General features: G+C 38.9%; 4 protein-coding genes across 4 annotated transcripts; all 4 read right to left on the reverse strand.

The window, feature by feature from the left end:
- Positions 1–2,552: 2,552 nt before the first annotated feature.
- Positions 2,553–3,350, reverse strand: LOC114541451 (probable serine/threonine-protein kinase ireA). The gene has a single exon (XM_028561371.1). It carries the CDS (start codon positions 3,348–3,350, stop codon positions 2,553–2,555), a length of 798 nt encoding a protein of 265 aa, XP_028417172.1.
- A 3,224-nt stretch (positions 3,351–6,574) lies between these two features.
- LOC114541452 lies at positions 6,575–10,315 on the reverse strand. Its single transcript, XM_028561372.1, has one exon. It carries the CDS (start codon positions 10,313–10,315, stop codon positions 6,575–6,577), a length of 3,741 nt encoding a protein of 1,246 aa, XP_028417173.1.
- Positions 10,316–11,103: 788 nt separating this feature from the next.
- LOC114541453 lies at positions 11,104–11,865 on the reverse strand. The gene has a single exon (XM_028561373.1). The coding sequence runs from the start codon at positions 11,863–11,865 to the stop codon at positions 11,104–11,106; it is 762 nt and encodes a 253-aa protein (XP_028417174.1).
- Positions 11,866–13,598: 1,733 nt separating this feature from the next.
- Positions 13,599–18,250, reverse strand: LOC114541455 (putative ankyrin repeat protein RF_0381). Its single transcript, XM_028561374.1, has 8 exons — positions 18,055–18,250; positions 17,186–17,287; positions 16,574–16,938; positions 15,770–16,348; positions 14,903–15,085; positions 14,512–14,575; positions 13,967–14,412; positions 13,599–13,637 (listed from the first exon to the last, which is right to left on the reverse strand). Exons 1-8 carry the CDS (start codon positions 18,248–18,250, stop codon positions 13,599–13,601), a joined length of 1,974 nt encoding a protein of 657 aa, XP_028417175.1.
- Between the last annotated feature and the right edge of the window lie 241 nt (positions 18,251–18,491).

Consider the following 18,491-nt stretch of genomic DNA (forward strand, 5'->3'; position numbering starts at 1 on the left):
TCGTGGGCCGATGTAATATATTCCAATTTGATTTGATTTTTTGTTTTCTATTGGCCCATTAATTTTTATCACGTGTTTTGCCCGCATACAAAACATGTATTCTCCCCTACTTATTTTCATACTAACTCTCCCGACGAAGGCGCTTAGGTCAAAATGTCGAGAAGTGTTTTGTCTATTATAGGCAGTTGTTATACCACATTTGATGCTAAGTTGTTTGAAGAGGCTGCCAAGTGGCTCCCTGGTTATATTGTATCTTAGTATTTTATATAAAGATAAGGCGCTTAGAATGGGCGGTTCTGGTTTTGCCAAACTTGTTTAAAGCTCGAATGGATACAAATAATTATAATATTAAACAATAGACAATCAAACGAAAGGAATGTTCATGAATGTCTTCCTTTGAATTTCTATGACTAGACCAAGTCATTAAAAAGTTTAGGTCAGGTTTAACAGACAATCTTCTGAAGATTTTAAACATGCCTTTAAATATGAAAAATTCATAACAACATAATTATTAAGACTAGTGTGTGTCTTTGTCAATTATATTTTTGAAGCTAAGCTTTTATATATACATATTTTTGAAGCTAAGACTGCGCTTGTGTTTAGCAGCTTATCACTAAACAACGTTAACCTATAATAGTTCGTACATATAACTCACCCGATTGTTTGTGTGCCTCTAGTAATGCAACAGTAATCTTAGGCCTAGATAATGAGACGATACACCTCACTAAGCTCATTACCATCTCATTATCTATTGTTCCAATTGCACTTTTCGACGCCAGTGGCGTAGGAACCGGGAGGACACAGGGGGCACGTACGCCTCCCCTAAAAAAAATTAGGGGGTTAGCAGGCACATAAAACATCAATTTGAATAGAAACTAATAATGCAGTATATATGAATGATACGAATATATGAATATTAATTGTAGTTGCATTATGTCTGGAAGGTTCAATTAGCAAAAATATGGATTTGCATCGATTTGAAACGAAATTTTTCCAGTGTGACTCAAAATCAGGAATATTCTTTCAAAACAACATTTTTACTACATAAATAAAAATGTTGGAAATTTAAGGTCATGTAAAAGTCAGGAATAATCTATATCGAGATTGTAACAAATTACGGCAAAAAAGCTAATGTTCGTTCTCAAATATCTGAATATGAAATTGAATCCATACAGCATTTGCATGATTCATCAGCAGAAAGTCATTATTTAAACTATCCAGTATATTAACTGATTATTGACCGAGCGTGAGGTCTATACTGTGAAATATCAGATATGGCTGAACTGCATGAGACATCTGGGATACTGGTCCAGATACGAAATAATTATACGGATCACCGTCCGATTATGGATTTCACGGACCGCTAGTCAACCAATGACAACAAAGGATCTTAAAAAACCATAAAAAATGTGTGATACACAGGCTGTTTCATAATATCTCTGGACGGTTTAAATAGTCATGCGCGATAGTTGAGTGCTGGTGTGAATAGTAATAATGTAATTTCGGTTAAACTTAACGCGTATTTCAACGACCAAACCCAATTGAATATGAAGAAAGCTACCGGCGACCGTCTACGCAATCAAAACGCGCGTAAACTCTATTATGCAACCCACTGCTCCAAATCACTGAGACTACCCTTCATATATATGTGTGAAAATTGTAAAGCCAAGATTGAAAGTGCTGGTTTTCCTAAAATTTTCTTTTAAATATCAGAGATTGGTTATAGTTCTTATATTTATAGTTATCTATATAGATATCACAACAAGAAAAAGTCATTACAGAGGACAGTAGGACAGTATACCTATGAAGGTATATCTTAAGGTATATCACTAGACTATGCTGCTATACATACAAATGGAACAAGTTTACGTGAAGTTTGACTCACATAAGCTCTCTACGGTTATATACAGTATATATTTTCAGGCTAAATCCGCGGTTGTGTAGATTCGCCCTAAACGAACTACTAGTTTGTTAAAACACACACACACATGATTGTTTTAGGCCCTTAATGAACAAGAATTATTGAAGAATGGTAATCAACCGTCATGTTTTGCAATTATTATTGCTAACATCTTGCCTTAAAAGTGAACCACTAACTGTCTTGCATTTTCATTAGAAGGGTAAAATAGCAATCCCAGCCATCTTCGTAGTTCATCTTTTTACCAAATTCTTCGTATTCTCCCGTGATAAGGTCGCACGCAGTATACGGAAGGACCAGGGCACGAGTATGAACCGACTAGGGATGTGCTAGGAACCGATTAGGGCGGTAAAAATAGCCCAAATTACACTACGACTGCACAAACTATTGCCGAAAATTATAGTCCGTTTATTAAGAAGAGCAGTTCACCAACGTTTATAATTTACACAATGATTATCAGGTTAACTAACTGTTCTTTGTACAAGATTGTCTAGATTACTAGATGATCCTCTCGTAGAATACCATGTTGTGAAATTCAGATAATTCTTTTCCTTACGAACTCGTCGTTCATAATGTGAAAATATTGGGATAATTTCTCATAACATTGCTTTCCTCTCCGTTAAATAGTTCTGAATCAATCTTTATTAATGAAAGAGTCCCACAGCGCTTCCTCAGCAAAAGGTCTCTTATCAATCTTGTGATGAATCAGCCACGCCACAAACTTTCGAGCTTTACGATCACCAAGTTTCTTCAAATTCACAGGGTTTCCTTTCAAAATATTTCTCATTCGATCAAACTGAGATCCAAAAGGGTGTTCACCTTTTGTTAAGATGAAGAAAGCAATCATACCCGCTACCTGGACATCCGATTTCTTTTTAAAAGGACCTTTTTCTTCTTTGTCTATAACTTCAATTACTTCTGTTGGCATCCATCCGTGAGTGCCTTTAGCGTCTGTTTCAACTGTAGTTTCATCGTCTTTTAGAACGCGGCTTAATCCAAAATCTGCCAATTTCATGCGACCCTCGAAATCAGCAAGGACGTTTGATGGTTTTAGATCTCTGTGCAATATTCCTTTACCATGGAGAAATTCAAGTCCTGATAGAATTTCCTTAATCATTCGTGGACCATGCTCTTGTAGTTGTTCAATACTGGATGCTTGAACAAGTTTCTGCAAGGTTTCTTCGCAAAGATCAAGAATAAGATACATGAAGGTATCGTCACGGTGAAAATGTCGATAACTCACTATAAATGGCGAGTCGCTTGTTTTAATAAGATCCATAATTTGCCTTTCGTTTTCAGCTATTTTATCACACTTTAGTACCGTCATTTTCTTGACAGCAACTTCAGTCCCATCCTCCATGAGACCAACATAGACACTAGAATATCCACCATCACCAATTCTGAATTGCTTGTCGGCGACAAAAGCCTGCATCGGAATGCCAATCTTTGAAAAAAAAACACGATAAATATTCCACAGTGAGAAGAAAAAAGCAAGAACACATTCACAGTTTAAAAAGTATATTCTCAACTTATCTCTCAACTAATCTCAAATCTCAACTAATCTCAAATCAATACTATATTTGCAAGTGATTTTATCAGAAAGACATAATTCGAATGAAAATCTTGTATACGTTGTAAACAATAGGCTTATGCGAGCCGGGGCGGTGGAAGCTGCTGCTTGAGCCCCTCCCCCCCCCGGTGTTCCGTTAATTCTTAAGCAAAATATTCTGAACAAATAAACCGTTCTTTTGATGCTGTTCGATTAAGTTTAGATTTAATTGAGGTAAGAATATACTTAATACATATAGATTCTGGTCCTATTTTACTAATATCGCTATTTTACTGATATTGCTATTTCGTCAAATAACAAGATGTGGTCGTGTATGGGCGCGTTGACACGTCGTAGTTTGCATAAGAACGACGGGAAAGTGTAAGACAAAGTGAACGTATTATGCGGTTTATTTACAATTTCAAACAATTGAACTTCTATGCTTTTCAAAGTGGGATGTGCTTCTGAATGTCGCGATCGAACAACATTTAGGTTCGCAAGGCATCTAAATTAAATAAGTAGGCTATGAACTGTATTTTTTATTTTCAGAAGCTTTTTGTTGAAGACAGGTGAATGTAATTTGATTTGAGCACGCAAAGCATGATGCTAAACACATAATCTTTAAAATATTTCTTGCATCAATAAACACTGACAAAATACATCGCATGCAATGTCGCATCCATCCCCATTATAGTTCATCTCCGCACCAAACTCTGCGAATTCATGTGCGACGGCACATGCGCCGTCTTTAGGGGCTAAATTCCTTTAGAACAAAACCCACACCACGGAAAAGTAATATTTCAATTTACAGTAACAGTAAGATTCCTCAACATTTTTGTGAACTTTGCAAAATGGATAGATAGTTAATAAATAGAACAAGTTAAACTGATGACCTAACTAAAAAAATTACCATAAACATGAACCACAACTAAGCCGCTTGTGTAAAACTATTTAACTACAGGTTGCATAATTAAATCCTAGTTAATTCAGAAATACACCACTCTGATTAACTACAGTTAGAAGTTAACAAGTCTTTTATAAAATTGGCCCCGGATGGTAGTATGCTACCTCAGATGGTGTAGAAACAATCAATTAGAAAATTCGCAAGACAAAAATTCACCATCAGAGCCCCTCCCCCTAATTGAAATGGGCCCCTCACGCCATTGGTTCTTTGACCTGCTCAATCTAACATCACTATACTCATCCATATATATATATATTAATATATATATATTATATATATATATATATATATATATATATATATATATATATATACCCGTTTGCAAAAACGTTGGCCGCAGATAGATATATAGATAGATACCCGAAATCTAATTAGAATTGCATATGTTGTGTAATATGATTGAAATCCCATGCAAATGTATTCATATGCAATTCTAATTAGACTTCAAGTATCTATCTATCTATCTATCTGCGGCCAACGTTTTTGCAAATGGGTATATATATATATATATATATATATATATATATATAATATATATATATATATATATATATATATATATATATATATATATATATATATATATATACAATGTGGTTGTCACTGGGTCGACAGAGCTCAATGCCAAAGAGGCAGAGCAGTAATACAATACAATTGTGCTCTGTCATACCAATATAGTTTCTTGTGGTTTGATCTTCGGCTGTTACTGTTGCCTCGTAAACTATATTGCTGGTCTTACATTCTCCATTAATCGGGCAATCGGAATGTAAGACCAGCAATATAGTTTACGAGGCAACAGTAACAGCCGAAGATCAAACCACAAGAAACTATATTGGTATGACAGAGCACAGTTTTAAAACCCGATATGCCGATCACAAGCAATCCTTTGAAAAGAAGAAGTACGCAACAAAAACATCGCTGTCGAAGTACCTCTGGAAATTAAAGGAATCAGGAATAAAGTATTCGATCAAGTGGTCAGTTATACAGCGAGCCCGTGCTTACCGTGGTGGATCAAGACAATGCAACCTCTGCCTGGCTGAGAAACTTTGCATTCTAAATGCCGACAAGCGTTTCTTATTGAACAAAAAGTCAGAACTAATTTCATCATGTAGGCACAAAAACAAATTTTTATGCTAATTTTTTATTCAATTTTTATCCAACTCTTATGCAATTTGCATCCAACTTATGTAAATATTTTATGGATGTTTTTTAGGTATAAATGCTTTGTAAATAATAAGGAATGTTAGTTTGATGATCGCTTTTTAAAGGCGTGAAACTCGAGTAACCGAGCGAACGGTTTTTAACTTTTTATCTTCAATTGTATTGTATATATATATATATATATATATATATATATATATATATATATATATATATATATATTTATATGTATATATATATATATATATATATATATATATATTATATTATATATATTATAATATATTGTATATATATATATATATATATATATATATTTATATGTATATATATATATATATATATATATATATATATATTGTTGGGGAATTGCCTCCCTCTTTGTCTCGCCCAAAAACTCACAAATCACGTTGAGTTTAAAAGATTTAATAAAAGGTTCACAGGTCACGTTGACATTAGATAGATAACTCCGTATCGTGTTACACTTCAAGTTGATATTAGCTTCTTGGTTCTCGGTTCACGGTTCTCGCAGCTCAGTTCTGTTCCGTTCAGTGTTCTAACATACACTGGCTATATTTATAGTAAATTAGTGAGAAGTCATTGCGGTTACATGACGAATATCCGCGCGCAAATTGTGTTAATTCATCATGAAATTCATGTTCTGCTATCGCTGCGCCCTAATGTTGTGGTTGTTAAGTGACGCAAGTTTATGCTTACGCCGCGGTTTGAAAGCTCTAGATTATTACGCTGCGTTTATGTTTATACCATGCACTTATTCGGTGGTTTTAACTAACTCTATGATCATACTAAAATATTTTCTGTTATATATTTTTATATATATGCTATATATTCGTTTGGTTATATATTCCTAGTGTAGTTCTATCCTAATAATTGCAAGTCTCCGACACCCTCCCCCCATATAGCTCGCTAGTCGAGATATATGTATTAAAGGAGACTACTGTCTATATGATTTTATGGTTCACTAACGGATGTCCACCATGCCTAACTCTGAGAGTTTATGACATCTTGAATGCGTTGCCTTGCTGCCACTGCAGCGTCTCTCTTGGGTCTGAATATTGTAGCATCTGCGTTCATGCAGTGATTGTTTAGTTACCTTCGCTTTTCGGTCGCACGATAGTTCCAAGGGGTACAGATGTGTAAGTGGTCTTTCTAGGAAATTGTTCCCAGCTCGAAGTTTTACTGCCCTCACCACATCGTCGCGTCCCTTGAAAAGCTCGTCAACAATTCCTAATTTCCACTTCGCTCGATTCTTCTCGTCCGATTTGATGATCACCACGTCCCCGATCTTCAGGTTCAACGTTTTAGTCCCTTGAGCCTGGTTATGTCTTTCCCGTAACGCCCGTAGGTATTCTGATGTCCATCGTCGCCAAACAGCATCTTTGCATCTCGATAAGAATCTTGCTCTTTTCCGTAGATCAGGTTTTTCGAGATGATGGGCCTCTAATTCTGGCAAGGTATTAGAGCCGACGAACATCATAGCGTTTGGTGTCAGAGTTGGCATTTGATGGTCTTCCTCGACGTAGCTCAGTGGTCGACTGTTTAGAGCGACTTCTACATCTAGAAGTACTTCCTGCATTTCGTTCCATCGCAAACATCCACCGCCAATTGTTTTTTGTAATGCTCGTTTGACAAGCCCGATCAAGCGCTCAAACTGGCCACCCCACCACGGCGCTCGACTAAGGTTGAACTGCCAACGTATTTCTTTGATAGCCAAAAAGTTTTGGAGCTTTTCGTCCCTTTGCACCACGTTCAACCACTTTGCTGCCGCGACAAAGGTTTTGCCGTTGTCTGAATAGATTTTTTCTGGTCTCCCTTTCCTGGCGATGAATCCTTTCAGACTTCTTATTAACTCTTCGGTCGATAGGCTGGCCAATAACTCGACGTAGATCGCCCTTGTCAAATTGCAAGCGTACAGCACGAAGTACGCTTTCCCTTTGGTCTTGTTTCCTTTCTTGTACCTTAGTGGTCCTGCGAAGTCTACTCCTATGGTTTGGAATGGGCGACTGCCTTCCGTTCGATCACGTGGGAGCAGACCAGGTACAGGTTGCTCTAGGGATTTTGCGTGGAATCTGCGGCAACCGTAGCATTTCTTGATCGCTTTCCGAGCGAGTCTGCGAAGCCTCGGGATCCAGTACTTCTCACGAATGTAAGCCATCGTCATTCCTACTCCTTCATGCAGAGTGCGTATATGAGCTTGATCCACCAACTTTGCTGTGAAGGGATGTGTGTCTGGTAGGAATATGGGATAATTTCCTTGGATTCTTCCTCGGCATACCAAAACTCCGAGTTCGTTTGGCTTCAGATTCAATGCCGATCGTTCCTCTTCGTACGTTGCGCTGGTTTGGGCACGTTTGATCCAGAATAATTTCTGCTTCTCGATCTCGTTTGTCGTTAATGGTCCTTTTAGCTTTTGTCGGGGTCGACGGCAGTTGAAAGCAAATCTTGCTACCCATGCACAGATTCTCAACATTTTCCACAAGTTGTATTTCGTAAGCATCTCGTCTAGCTCGTTGATGCTCTCCAACGATACTGCCAGTACCTGTTTAACCATCTTCGCTTCGGCGTTGCTTTCCTTGGACGGGGTAGTGGTTATGTCTGCGGGCCAACTTTCTGGAGTGCTGAGCCATGTTGGACCGTTCCACCACAATTGTTTGTTGACTACAGAACCACCTCTACTTCCCAGGTCAGCTGGGTTTTGGTCGGTTGGTACATGACGCCATTGGATACCGCTGTTCGACTTAATTTTCTGGATTCGGTTGGCAACAAATTGTTTGTATTCTCCCCTGCCGTTGATCCAGTGTAGCGCAACTGTGCTGTCAAGCCAACACGTGCACTGGACAACAGTGATCGGAAATCCATCCAAGGCGTTTCTTACGTTGCTGATAAGGTTGGCAGCCATGTGCGCAGACACCAGCTCCAGGCGCGGAATCGTTAAGCCTTGTTTCGCTAGTCTCGACTTTGCTGCCACAAGTCCTTGGCTAACGCCCGATGGCTGATGGACAACTGCGTACACTGCGCTCGATACACCATCACCACTTGCGTCTCCGAACGCATGCAGTTCTATTGACTCAATATTTTCGCGGAATTTTACCAGTGATCTCTCGGTTGTGACTTGGTTCGGCAGACTTCGTTCCCAGCGTTCCAGATTTTTCTTGGCTTCGCTATCGATCTCCACGTCCCATCCGACCTTCTTCTTGCATACTTCTCGGTAGATAAGCTTTCCTTGTAGGGTATGAGGTGATACCAGTCCTAATGGATCGTATATTCTTGCAAGTTTTTGTAAAGTTCCTCGCTTCGTTAGCTTCGTTGGCTCGCAAGGAATGACCACGCTGATGGTATCAGAAGACTTGTGCCAGGGAAGCCCCAGTAGACTACATTCTCCTCCTTTGGTTGTTCCTAGTTGTTGCTTGGCGTAAGTCACTTCGTCCGTTGATTTGTCTGGCGAATCTTCCAGCTCCGGCTCATTTGAATGCCACTTATGTAACGTAAATGTCGCATCATTGAAAATCTCTATCGCGTTTCTTTTCAGTTGCTTGGCTTCTTCGACTGTTGTTCTCCCGCTGATGAAGTCGTCTACGTACATACTCTTCCGCAACTCGCTCACCTCTTCTGGCATTCGCTCCTCCCAGGCGTTAAGGTGTTGTTCGACGACTCCGCCGAGCAGGAATGGAGAGCAGGTAAGGCCAAACAACGCTCGCGTAAATCTTAATGTTTGCAGTTCACTCTGCTCGCGTGGTTTCCAGTGGAACCGTAATGCGTCTCTGTCTGCTTCCTTGATTCTTACTTGCAGGAAGGCTTTCTTTAGGTCTCCCGTCACCGCTACAGGATGAAAGCGCATTCGGACTAGCACGTCCCACAGACGGTTTTGAAGAGGTGGACCAGCGTTGAGACAGTCGTTCAGGCTTGGTGCGTCTGCGTAGGCTCTCGCTGATGCATCGTAGACAACTCTCAACTTGGTTGACTCCGCTGATTCCCGTATCACTGGTTTGTGGGGTATGTAGAACTCATTTCCGATAGCAGGTTCACATGCGTTCTCGACAATTCCTTCTGTCTTTTGGTCACTGATTATCGCATCATAAGCTTCAAGGAGTTCAGTTCGATTTAGTTTTTGTGTCAGGTTGGAAAGGCGTCGCAAACTCCCAGTTTTGTTGTTTGGAAGGGTAGGGTAGTTGGCTTTCCATGGTAGTCCAGTCTCATACCAGCCTTCTTCACTGCGCACGAGTTGTTCACGGAATTCTGCGTAGACGCTCCTTTGGTCGTGTTCCGGTCGATCTTCCAATCCGAGAACATCCAAACGGCAAAGTTGTTCATAGTCACTTTGGTTTGTTTGTGTGATCAGCAAGGCGGCATAGTCAATCTCGTTACCCTTCGCGATTATTGTCCACCCGAGTTTCGTTAGTTCTGCTATGGGCTCCCCCGTCTTTCCTACGCGGGCTGGTTGGTCAGTTTTGATGGAGATATAGTCGCTTGCTCCGATAATCAGGTGGATTGGTAGTTTGGGCTTTTGATCGTTATCGTTCATGGTGACGCCATGAAGGTGGGGGTAGTTGGTAATCAGCTGATCGTAGTTGGGATTATCGACATGTAGCAGTTCAGGTTTATCTACTTTGGTTACACTCACGTCCATGTCAAATTGACTGTCCAGCGATTCCACGTTGATGGTGGACAACTCCATATCACGGGTCACGACTCCCAGCATCATTTCTATACGACGCGTCTCTCGTCGATGGTTACGGGTTTTCAACCGGTTCAACAGCGTAGCAGAAGCGTAAGAGCTTCCTGCCCCGGTATCGAGCAGCGCACGACATTTCGTTCCTCCAACATTCACAACCACCACTGGATACACCATTGGGACATGGTTCTCCGCGGCGGTCATTAATTTCTCTCCCTCGGTGGTGGTGGTTTTCCCACAGATGGATGTGTGATGCTTTTCTTGACAGTTTGGCAGGTCATGGTACTTCTACATTCTGATGCACGATGTTTCGCACCAGTGCAGTTAAAGCAAAGTTTGTGTTCGGCCAGGAATTTTTTTCGTTCGGTCACGGAGGCTAACTTTGTGCAGTCTTTCGACGAGTGGGCTTTGTCGCCACAATACACGCAGGAACGCCGTTTTCGCTCACCGTCTTTAGCATGGTAGAAGTTTGATCGCCGCATAGTTTGTTTTGGTGGGGACTTGTCGTCATTACTGTTCGTGTTCACGACCGGGTTGATATCTCTCCACCTTTTCAAGGCTATGACCAAGCGTGGCAGGTCCCAATCTTGCCAGCCTTCTTCTCCGCGAACTAAATCCGCTTTAATGCCTTTCAGTTTCTCTAATACGACACGAGTGTTCCCGTTCACCTTCTCGATTTTTCCCAATGTTTGCAAGGACTGTACATTATGGGATAAGGTCTTATAAAAGTCATTAACTTTTGCTGGACTCGACCCGTTTATCACCGGTAAGTTTATAATCTCTTGGATGTAGGCGTTGACAAACTCGCTTGTCTTCCCCTATTCATTCTTGAGAATGTTCTTCGCTCTTTCGTATCCTTCGGAACTGAAAGGTAAACCCTCGACTTCCGATCTCACGTTAGGTTCTAGTAGTTCTCTCAGATAGGCAAACTTCGACACGGTCGGCAGCTCGGTTGAATCTATCTCTACTTCGAAAGTGTTCCAGAATGATAACCATTCCGATAATTTTCCACTGAATTTAGTGATCGACAATTTGGGTAGTTTCACGTTTTTGATCTGAAGCTCCTTGGGGCTCACCACGTCTGATTCCCGCGCCTTTCCGAATTTCATTTGTTGTTGCAAAATGAAGTCCTGGTGTTCTAAATCTCGTTTACGTTCTTCTTCCTTATGTATACGTTCTAGTTCGATTCTCGCTTTCTCGATCGCTACTTGCTTTTCCGTCTCCGCTCTGATGACTTCGCGCCTTATCGCTTCGTCCCTTTCTCGTTCAATAATTGTCTCGTTGTTCTCGATGTCAGATAACACTTGCTTCAGCTGTTCAATTTTCCCTTTAGCATCGTTCAATTTATTCTCCGTTTCGGTAGCCCAAGTTTCCACATCATCGTCGCTCTCCTGGTTTAGAAATTTCATTTCTTCGATTTCCTCCTTTAGGTCATAAATGCCGTTAATTTTCTTCGTTAGTGATGCTTCGATCCGTTTCAAGGATTCCTTTTCGCGCTTTGTCACGGCGTCGTCAACCTTGGTTACCGTCAGGTTGAGTGCTTTTAATTTCGCAGTTAACTCGTTCAGCTTTGCATCCATTTCTCGAGTTGATTAAGGTCTATTTGTCACAGTTTAATCTCCAGTTGAATTCGCACAATCACGTTCTTGTTAAGATCCCGTCGGAGGTGCCACTTTGTTGGGGAATTGCCTCCCTCTTTGTATCGCCCAACAACTCACAAATCACGTTGAGTTTAAAAGATTTAATAAAAGGTTCACAGGTCACGTTGACATTAGATAGATAGCTCCGTATCGTGCTACAATTCAAGTTGATATTAGCTTCTTGGTTCTCGGTTCACGGTTCTCGCAGCTCAGTTCTGTTCCGTTCAGTGTTCTAACATACACTGGCTATATTTATAGTAAATTAGTGAGAAGTCATTGCGGTTACATGACGAATATCCGCGCGCAAATTGTGTTAATTCATCATGAAATTCATGTTCTGCTATCGCTGCGCCCTAATGTTGTGGTTGTTAAGTGACGCAAGTTTATGCTTACGCCGCGGTTTGAAAGCTCTAGATAATTACGCTGCGTTTATGTTTATACCATGCACTTATTCGGTGGTTTTAACTAACTCTATGATCATACTAAAATATTTTCTGTTATATATTTTTATATATATGCTATATATTCGTTTGGTTATATATTCCTAGTGTAGTTCTATCCTAATAATTGCAAGTCTCCGACAATATATATATATATATATATATATATATATATATATTATATATATATATATATATATATTATATATATATATATACACCCGTTTGCAAAAACGTTGGCCGCAGATAGATATATAGATAGATACCCAAAATCTAATTAGAATTGCATATGTTGTTTTATATGATTGAAATCCCATGCAAATGTAATCATATGCAATTCTAATTAGACTTCGAGTATCTATCTATCTATCTATCTGCGGCCAACGTTTTTGCAAATGGGTGTATATATATTATAATATATATATATATATATTATATATTATATATATATATATACACCCATTTGCAAAAACGTTGGCCGCAAATAGATATATAGATAGATACTCGAAATCTAATTAGAATTGCATATGTTGTGTAATATTATAGAAATTCCATGCAAATGTAATCATATGCAATTCTAATTAGACTTCGAGTATCTATCTATCTGCGGCCAACGTTTTTGCAAATGGGTGTGTATATATATATATATATATATATATATATATATATTATATAATATATATATATATATATATATAAACAATTATTAAGAAAATTTTTCGTATGAGATAAAAGAGTGCTCAATACTGCAAGCAAATAGAGAAATATATATTTATATTTATTCATTTACATAATTCTTAAAATATTGGCATCGCTACTCTGAGTTTCATGCCACATCAAACTTGTAACGAACTGAAATTTAGTCGCCTGATGATTGCCTCTGTGGCATGAAACTCAGAGTAGCGATGCCAATATTTTAAGAATTATGTAAATGAATAAATATATATATATATATATTATATATATATATATATATATATATATATATTATATAATATATATATATATAAACTGGTATCACCTCGCCCCTCATGTGATAACCTATACATATATATATATATTATATATATATATATATATATATATATATATATATATATATATTATATATATATATATATATATATGCATGGTTTGGTGCGGATCTGAATGGTTAATCTTAGTTTTGGTATCCGAACCCGTGCGCGAAACTAAATGCGCGAAACCAAATTCGCGAAACCAAATGCGCGTCAGCTAGCTGGGATGTCGTTTGTTTGTAAACTTCCCCATAACCTTAGATAGGATATTTTGAAAAACTTATTATACAATCTAACATATGTTTAAAATATTACCTCTTCTAACTGGTTACAGTTTCTTGTTTTCAACTTCTGAATTTTCTCACGATGTTTTACGGACCTTTTAAAGATAGTTGCAATTTTATATTGCCCAAGGTGGATGCTCCATTCAAGAAAATTCATTCTCCGACCTTTAACAATAATCGTTTGCTCCCTCCACATCGCGATATCCTTCTCATAAAGAAGATTGACTAAGGCGACGAAGTTGTTTCTAACAGCCATTTGGAGGATGACAATGCCAACAGAAAAGAAGCATTCACTTCTAACAGTTATATCAGCACCCTGTTCAACTAAGTACTTGATAGTTACTAAATCACCAACACTAACAGCATGTTGCAAGACTGTCTCTCCGTTAGTATTATTGGCATTTACATCAGCCCCGTTCTCCACAAGATATTCTACCATTTCTAGCGAACCTTTTCCAACAGCATTGTGCAACACTGTCCATCCGCTATTCTTTTTTCCATTTACATCAGCGCCATTTCCCACAAGATATTTCACCATTTCTAGCTTACCTTCAAAAACAGCAGAGTGCAGCACTGTCTCCCCGTGAGTATTCTTGGCATTTACATTAGCGCCCTTCTTAACAATATATTCCACCATTTCTAGCGAACCTTTTACAACAGCACTGTGCAACACTGTCCATTCGCCATTCTTTCTTCCATTTACATCAGCGCCATTTCCCACAAGGTATTTCACCATTTCTAGCGCACCTTCAAAAACAGCAGAGTGCAGCACTGTCTCCCCGTGAGTATTCTTGGCATTTACATCAGCACTGTTCTCGACAAGATATTCCACCATTTCTAGTGTACCTTCAGAAATAGCAGAGTGCAGCACTGTCTTCCCGTGAACATTCTTGGCATTTACATCAGCGCCCTTCTCAACAAGATATTTCACCATTTCTAGCGTATCAGCTAAGTGCAGCACTGTGTCCCCGTAATTATTCTTGGCATTTACATCAGCGCCCTTCTGAACAAGATATTTCACCATTTCTAGCGTATCAGCTAAGTGCAACACTGTGTCCCCGTAAGTATTCTTGGCATTTACATCAGCGCCCTTCTCAACAAGGCAGTTTACTATTTCTAGCGAACCTCTTATAACAGCACTGTGCAACTCTGTCGATCCGTACACCTCCGCCATTACATTTACATCAGCGCCATTTCCCACAAGATATTTCACCATTTCTAGCGAACCTTTTCTAACAGCACTGTGCAACACTGTCTTCCGGAAAATACTCTCGGCATTTACATCGGCGCTCTTCTCGACAAGATATTTCACCATTTCTAGCGAACCTTTTCTAACCGCACTGTGCAACACTGTCCATCCATTATTCTGTTTTACATTTACATCAGCGTTTTTTTCCACAAGATATTTCACATTTTCTAAGTTACCTTCAGTAACAGCAGAGTGCAGCACTGTCTTCCCGTATGTATTCTTGGCATTTACATCAGCGCCCTCCTCAACAAGATATTTTACCATTTCTAGCGAACCTTTTCCAACAGCACTGTGCAACACTGTCCATCCATTATTCTGTTTTACATTTACATTTGCGCCTTTTTCCACAAGATATTTCACAATTTCTAAGTTACCTTCAGTAACAGCAGAGTGCAGCACTGTCTTCCCGTAAGTATTCTTGGCATTTACATCAGCGCCCTTCTCAACAAGATATTTTACCATTTCTAGCGAACCTTTTCCAACAGCACTGTGCAACACTGTCCATCCATTATTCTGTTTTACATTTACATTTGCGCCTTTTTCCACAAGATATTTCACAATTTCTAAGTTACCTTCAGTAACAGCAGAGTGCAGCACTGTTTTCCCGTAAGTATTCTTGGCATTTACATCAGCGCCCTTCTCAACAAGATATTTTACCATTTCTAGCGAACCTTTTCCAACAGCACTGTGCAACACTGTCCATCCATTATTCTGTTTTACATTTACATTTGCGCCTTTTTCCACAAGATATTTCACAATTTCTAAGTTACCTTCAGTAACAGCAGAGTGCAGCACTGTCTTCCCGTATGTATTCTTGGCATTTACATCAGCGCCCTTCTCAACAAGATATTTTACCATTTCTAGCGAACCTTTTCCAACAGCACTGTGACACACTGTCCATCCATTATTCTGTTTTACATTTACATCTGCGCCTTTTTCCACAAGATATTTCACAATTTCTAAGTTACCTTTAGTAACAGCAGAGTGAAGCATTGTCAAATCGTAAGTGGCATCCTTGGCATTCACATCAGCGCCCATTTCTACTAGATATTTTACAATTTCTAGCGTACCTTTAGAAATAGCATCGTAAAGCACCGTCCACCCGCCATTGCGCTTACTATTTACATTAGCGCCCATTTGAACAAGATATTTTACCTTTTCTAACGTACCGTTTGTAACAGCATCATGCAGCACTGTCCACCCATCGGTCTTTTCGCCATTTACATCTGCCCCCTGTTCAACAAGATGCTTCATCATATCTAATGAACTATAGGAAACAGCATAGTGCAGTACTGTCCAGCCGTCTGTAGTATCCTTCCCGTTTAAAACAGCGCCATTTTCAACAAGATATTTTACAACTTCTGGAGTGGATTTTGTAACAGCAGCGTGCAGCACTGTCCACCCGTCAGTACCCTGGCCATTTACATCAGCGCCCTGTTCAACAAGATATTTCACCAATTCTAGCGTACCTTCTATGACCGCAAGTTGTAGCATTGTCCTCCCGTCTGGAGTCCTAGCATTCATGTCTGCACCACATTGTTTAACTAAGTATTTGACAATTTCTGTTCCACCAACATAAACAGCATGATGTAAGGCAGTATTTCCGAAATCATTTTTACAATGTATATCAGCCCTACAATCTTCAACGAAATATTTCACCATTTCTAATGATCGAGACTGTATTGCACCCTGAAGAACTTTGGAATCGTTTTGAAAATTATGTTCAGGGCCATATTGAACAAAATACTTAACAAGATCAAATAAACCATTTCTCGTCGCTATCGAGAAAACTGTTTCACCATCTTCGTTGTTAGAATAGACGTCTGCTCCATGGTCAACTAAATACTTGACAATTTTCGGATCTACTGGACTAAACTGAAAAGCACGCCAAAGAATTGTCTTCTTCCAATGATCTTCTTTGTTTTCACCACATTCAACTTGCTTTTTTATTTCGTCCCAAAATTTTTGTTTTCCTTCTTTGCAGACATTCACGCTTCTACTTGTCTCTTTCTTCTTCTCAATACCTATATATATTTGTGCAATATTACATAAGATTGACAATTACATGAACAAGAGGAACGAAAAAAACAACAACTGGGCAGTGCCGAACGAAATTGCGGGTGAGATCCATGCAACAATTTATTGACTTAGTACTTATAGCAAAAGTACAAAACCTAAAATTGCCGTTGCCCTGGATTTTGCCCACTGTTTGCCGACCTCTGGGCCAATAGAACGACCGTTTCGCAACGCTTTGATGATCAAATTACTTACCTTGGGTGTTTCTACTTTCCGCCAACTGACTGTGTTCAAATGTGTATATACGCTTCATATGTTTGAACTGCCTTGTGAGGCTGATAATATTTTCTAAAGTGACTGCAAAAAAAATCCGGACCGTACGAGAAAATTTATAACAGGAATACGAAAGACAATATCTCTTACAAAATCTCGTGATATATTTAATACACGTCAATTCATCGACAATCCGATTCGAAATTTTCGTATGAATGTGAGCGATTTTATAAGTTCGTTGAGAGAACACTGCCAAAATTTTGAGCAATATATCTCTAAATTATTGCAAAAATAACCAAGGTTAGACATGCGGTTAGCAAAACGTTTCTAAACAGCTGCTCTATCCATCTAGAGGTCGGCAAACAGTGATCCAAGTCTGTGGCTCTGACGTTACGACATTTTACATTTTCACTCAATCTACTTTATAGTAAAACTCGAAGGCCATTATGTATAGATGGATTAAAATAATGCAAATTAGCGCACAAGCAACAGCCATTTTGTCACCAATTTCAGGTAATAACGCAAGCATAATTTGTGTGTTAGAGCGTGAATTAATGTTTGTAAAGGGTTGATTTCTGAATGATGGTAAAATTATATACAGTCCCAGATTTTGGAACAGCGTAGCTGAAAATTGTTTGGAGATTTTCAACACGGGGTGTCCATTCATATATTGGTCTTACGCCCGACTGATCTTACTACGGTATGTATAGCTAAAACATGAATAAAAACATATATAAACATAAATGTATGAATATGCACACCCCTTCCAACTACGGCTTTGATCAAAATGCTCGAGTTAATGGTGGGTAGGCTTCATACTTCTATCATAGGACGCTTGTTGTAATTCTTACCATCATCATATTTTTCGTTTTGGACGCCTTTTTCTTGGAATTCCTCTTGAACTTCTTTCTGTTTATTAGCAGCAGACTGGGATTGTTTATTTTCAGACGAAACGATATTGTCCATTTTCTGTGCAAAGCTTGAAGTTACGTCTCTGTTCTCAATCTGGGACATCATAACATTGTCATCTTCCTTGGATTCAGTCATTCTTAAATTTTTATTTATAAGCCCCTTTATTGCTCATAACTATATATCATATCATCTGGGCGGATCGCCATCTTCGAGAAAATCTATTCAGACGTCGGGTCAAAATAGCCTGGGAACCTGAAAAAACCAAGCTATTATTAATTACTGTTAGCTCCAAATAACATCGCTCTTCAAACATGTTTAAAACTAAGTAAATTAGCTTGTAGGTACACCACGTTAGTATTTAATACTGCAAAGCTTT

The sequence above is a fragment of the Dendronephthya gigantea genome, unplaced genomic scaffold (assembly GCF_004324835.1).
Source record: "Dendronephthya gigantea isolate DGI-Jeju-01 unplaced genomic scaffold, DenGig_1.0 000292F, whole genome shotgun sequence".
NCBI classification, from domain to species: domain Eukaryota; kingdom Metazoa; phylum Cnidaria; class Anthozoa; order Malacalcyonacea; family Nephtheidae; genus Dendronephthya; species Dendronephthya gigantea.

What these genes read in the sequence shown, in the direction of transcription:
- LOC114541451 (XM_028561371.1), bottom strand. Translation starts at nt 3,350, where the DNA reads ATGCAGGCTTTTGTCGCCGACAAGCAATTCAGAATTGGTGATGGTGGA.
- LOC114541452 (XM_028561372.1), bottom strand. Translation starts at nt 10,315, where the DNA reads ATGATGCTGGGAGTCGTGACCCGTGATATGGAGTTGTCCACCATCAAC.
- LOC114541453 (XM_028561373.1), bottom strand. Translation starts at nt 11,865, where the DNA reads ATGGATGCAAAGCTGAACGAGTTAACTGCGAAATTAAAAGCACTCAAC.
- LOC114541455 (XM_028561374.1), bottom strand. Translation starts at nt 18,250, where the DNA reads ATGACTGAATCCAAGGAAGATGACAATGTTATGATGTCCCAGATTGAG. An exon ending in AAACGAAAAATATGATGATG is followed by an intron (nt 17,288 to 18,054) that starts GTAAGAATTACA and finishes TTTTTTTTGCAG; the next exon opens with TCACTTTAGAAAATATTATC. An exon ending in GGAAAGTAGAAACACCCAAG is followed by an intron (nt 16,939 to 17,185) that starts GTAAGTAATTTG and finishes AAATATATATAG; the next exon opens with GTATTGAGAAGAAGAAAGAG.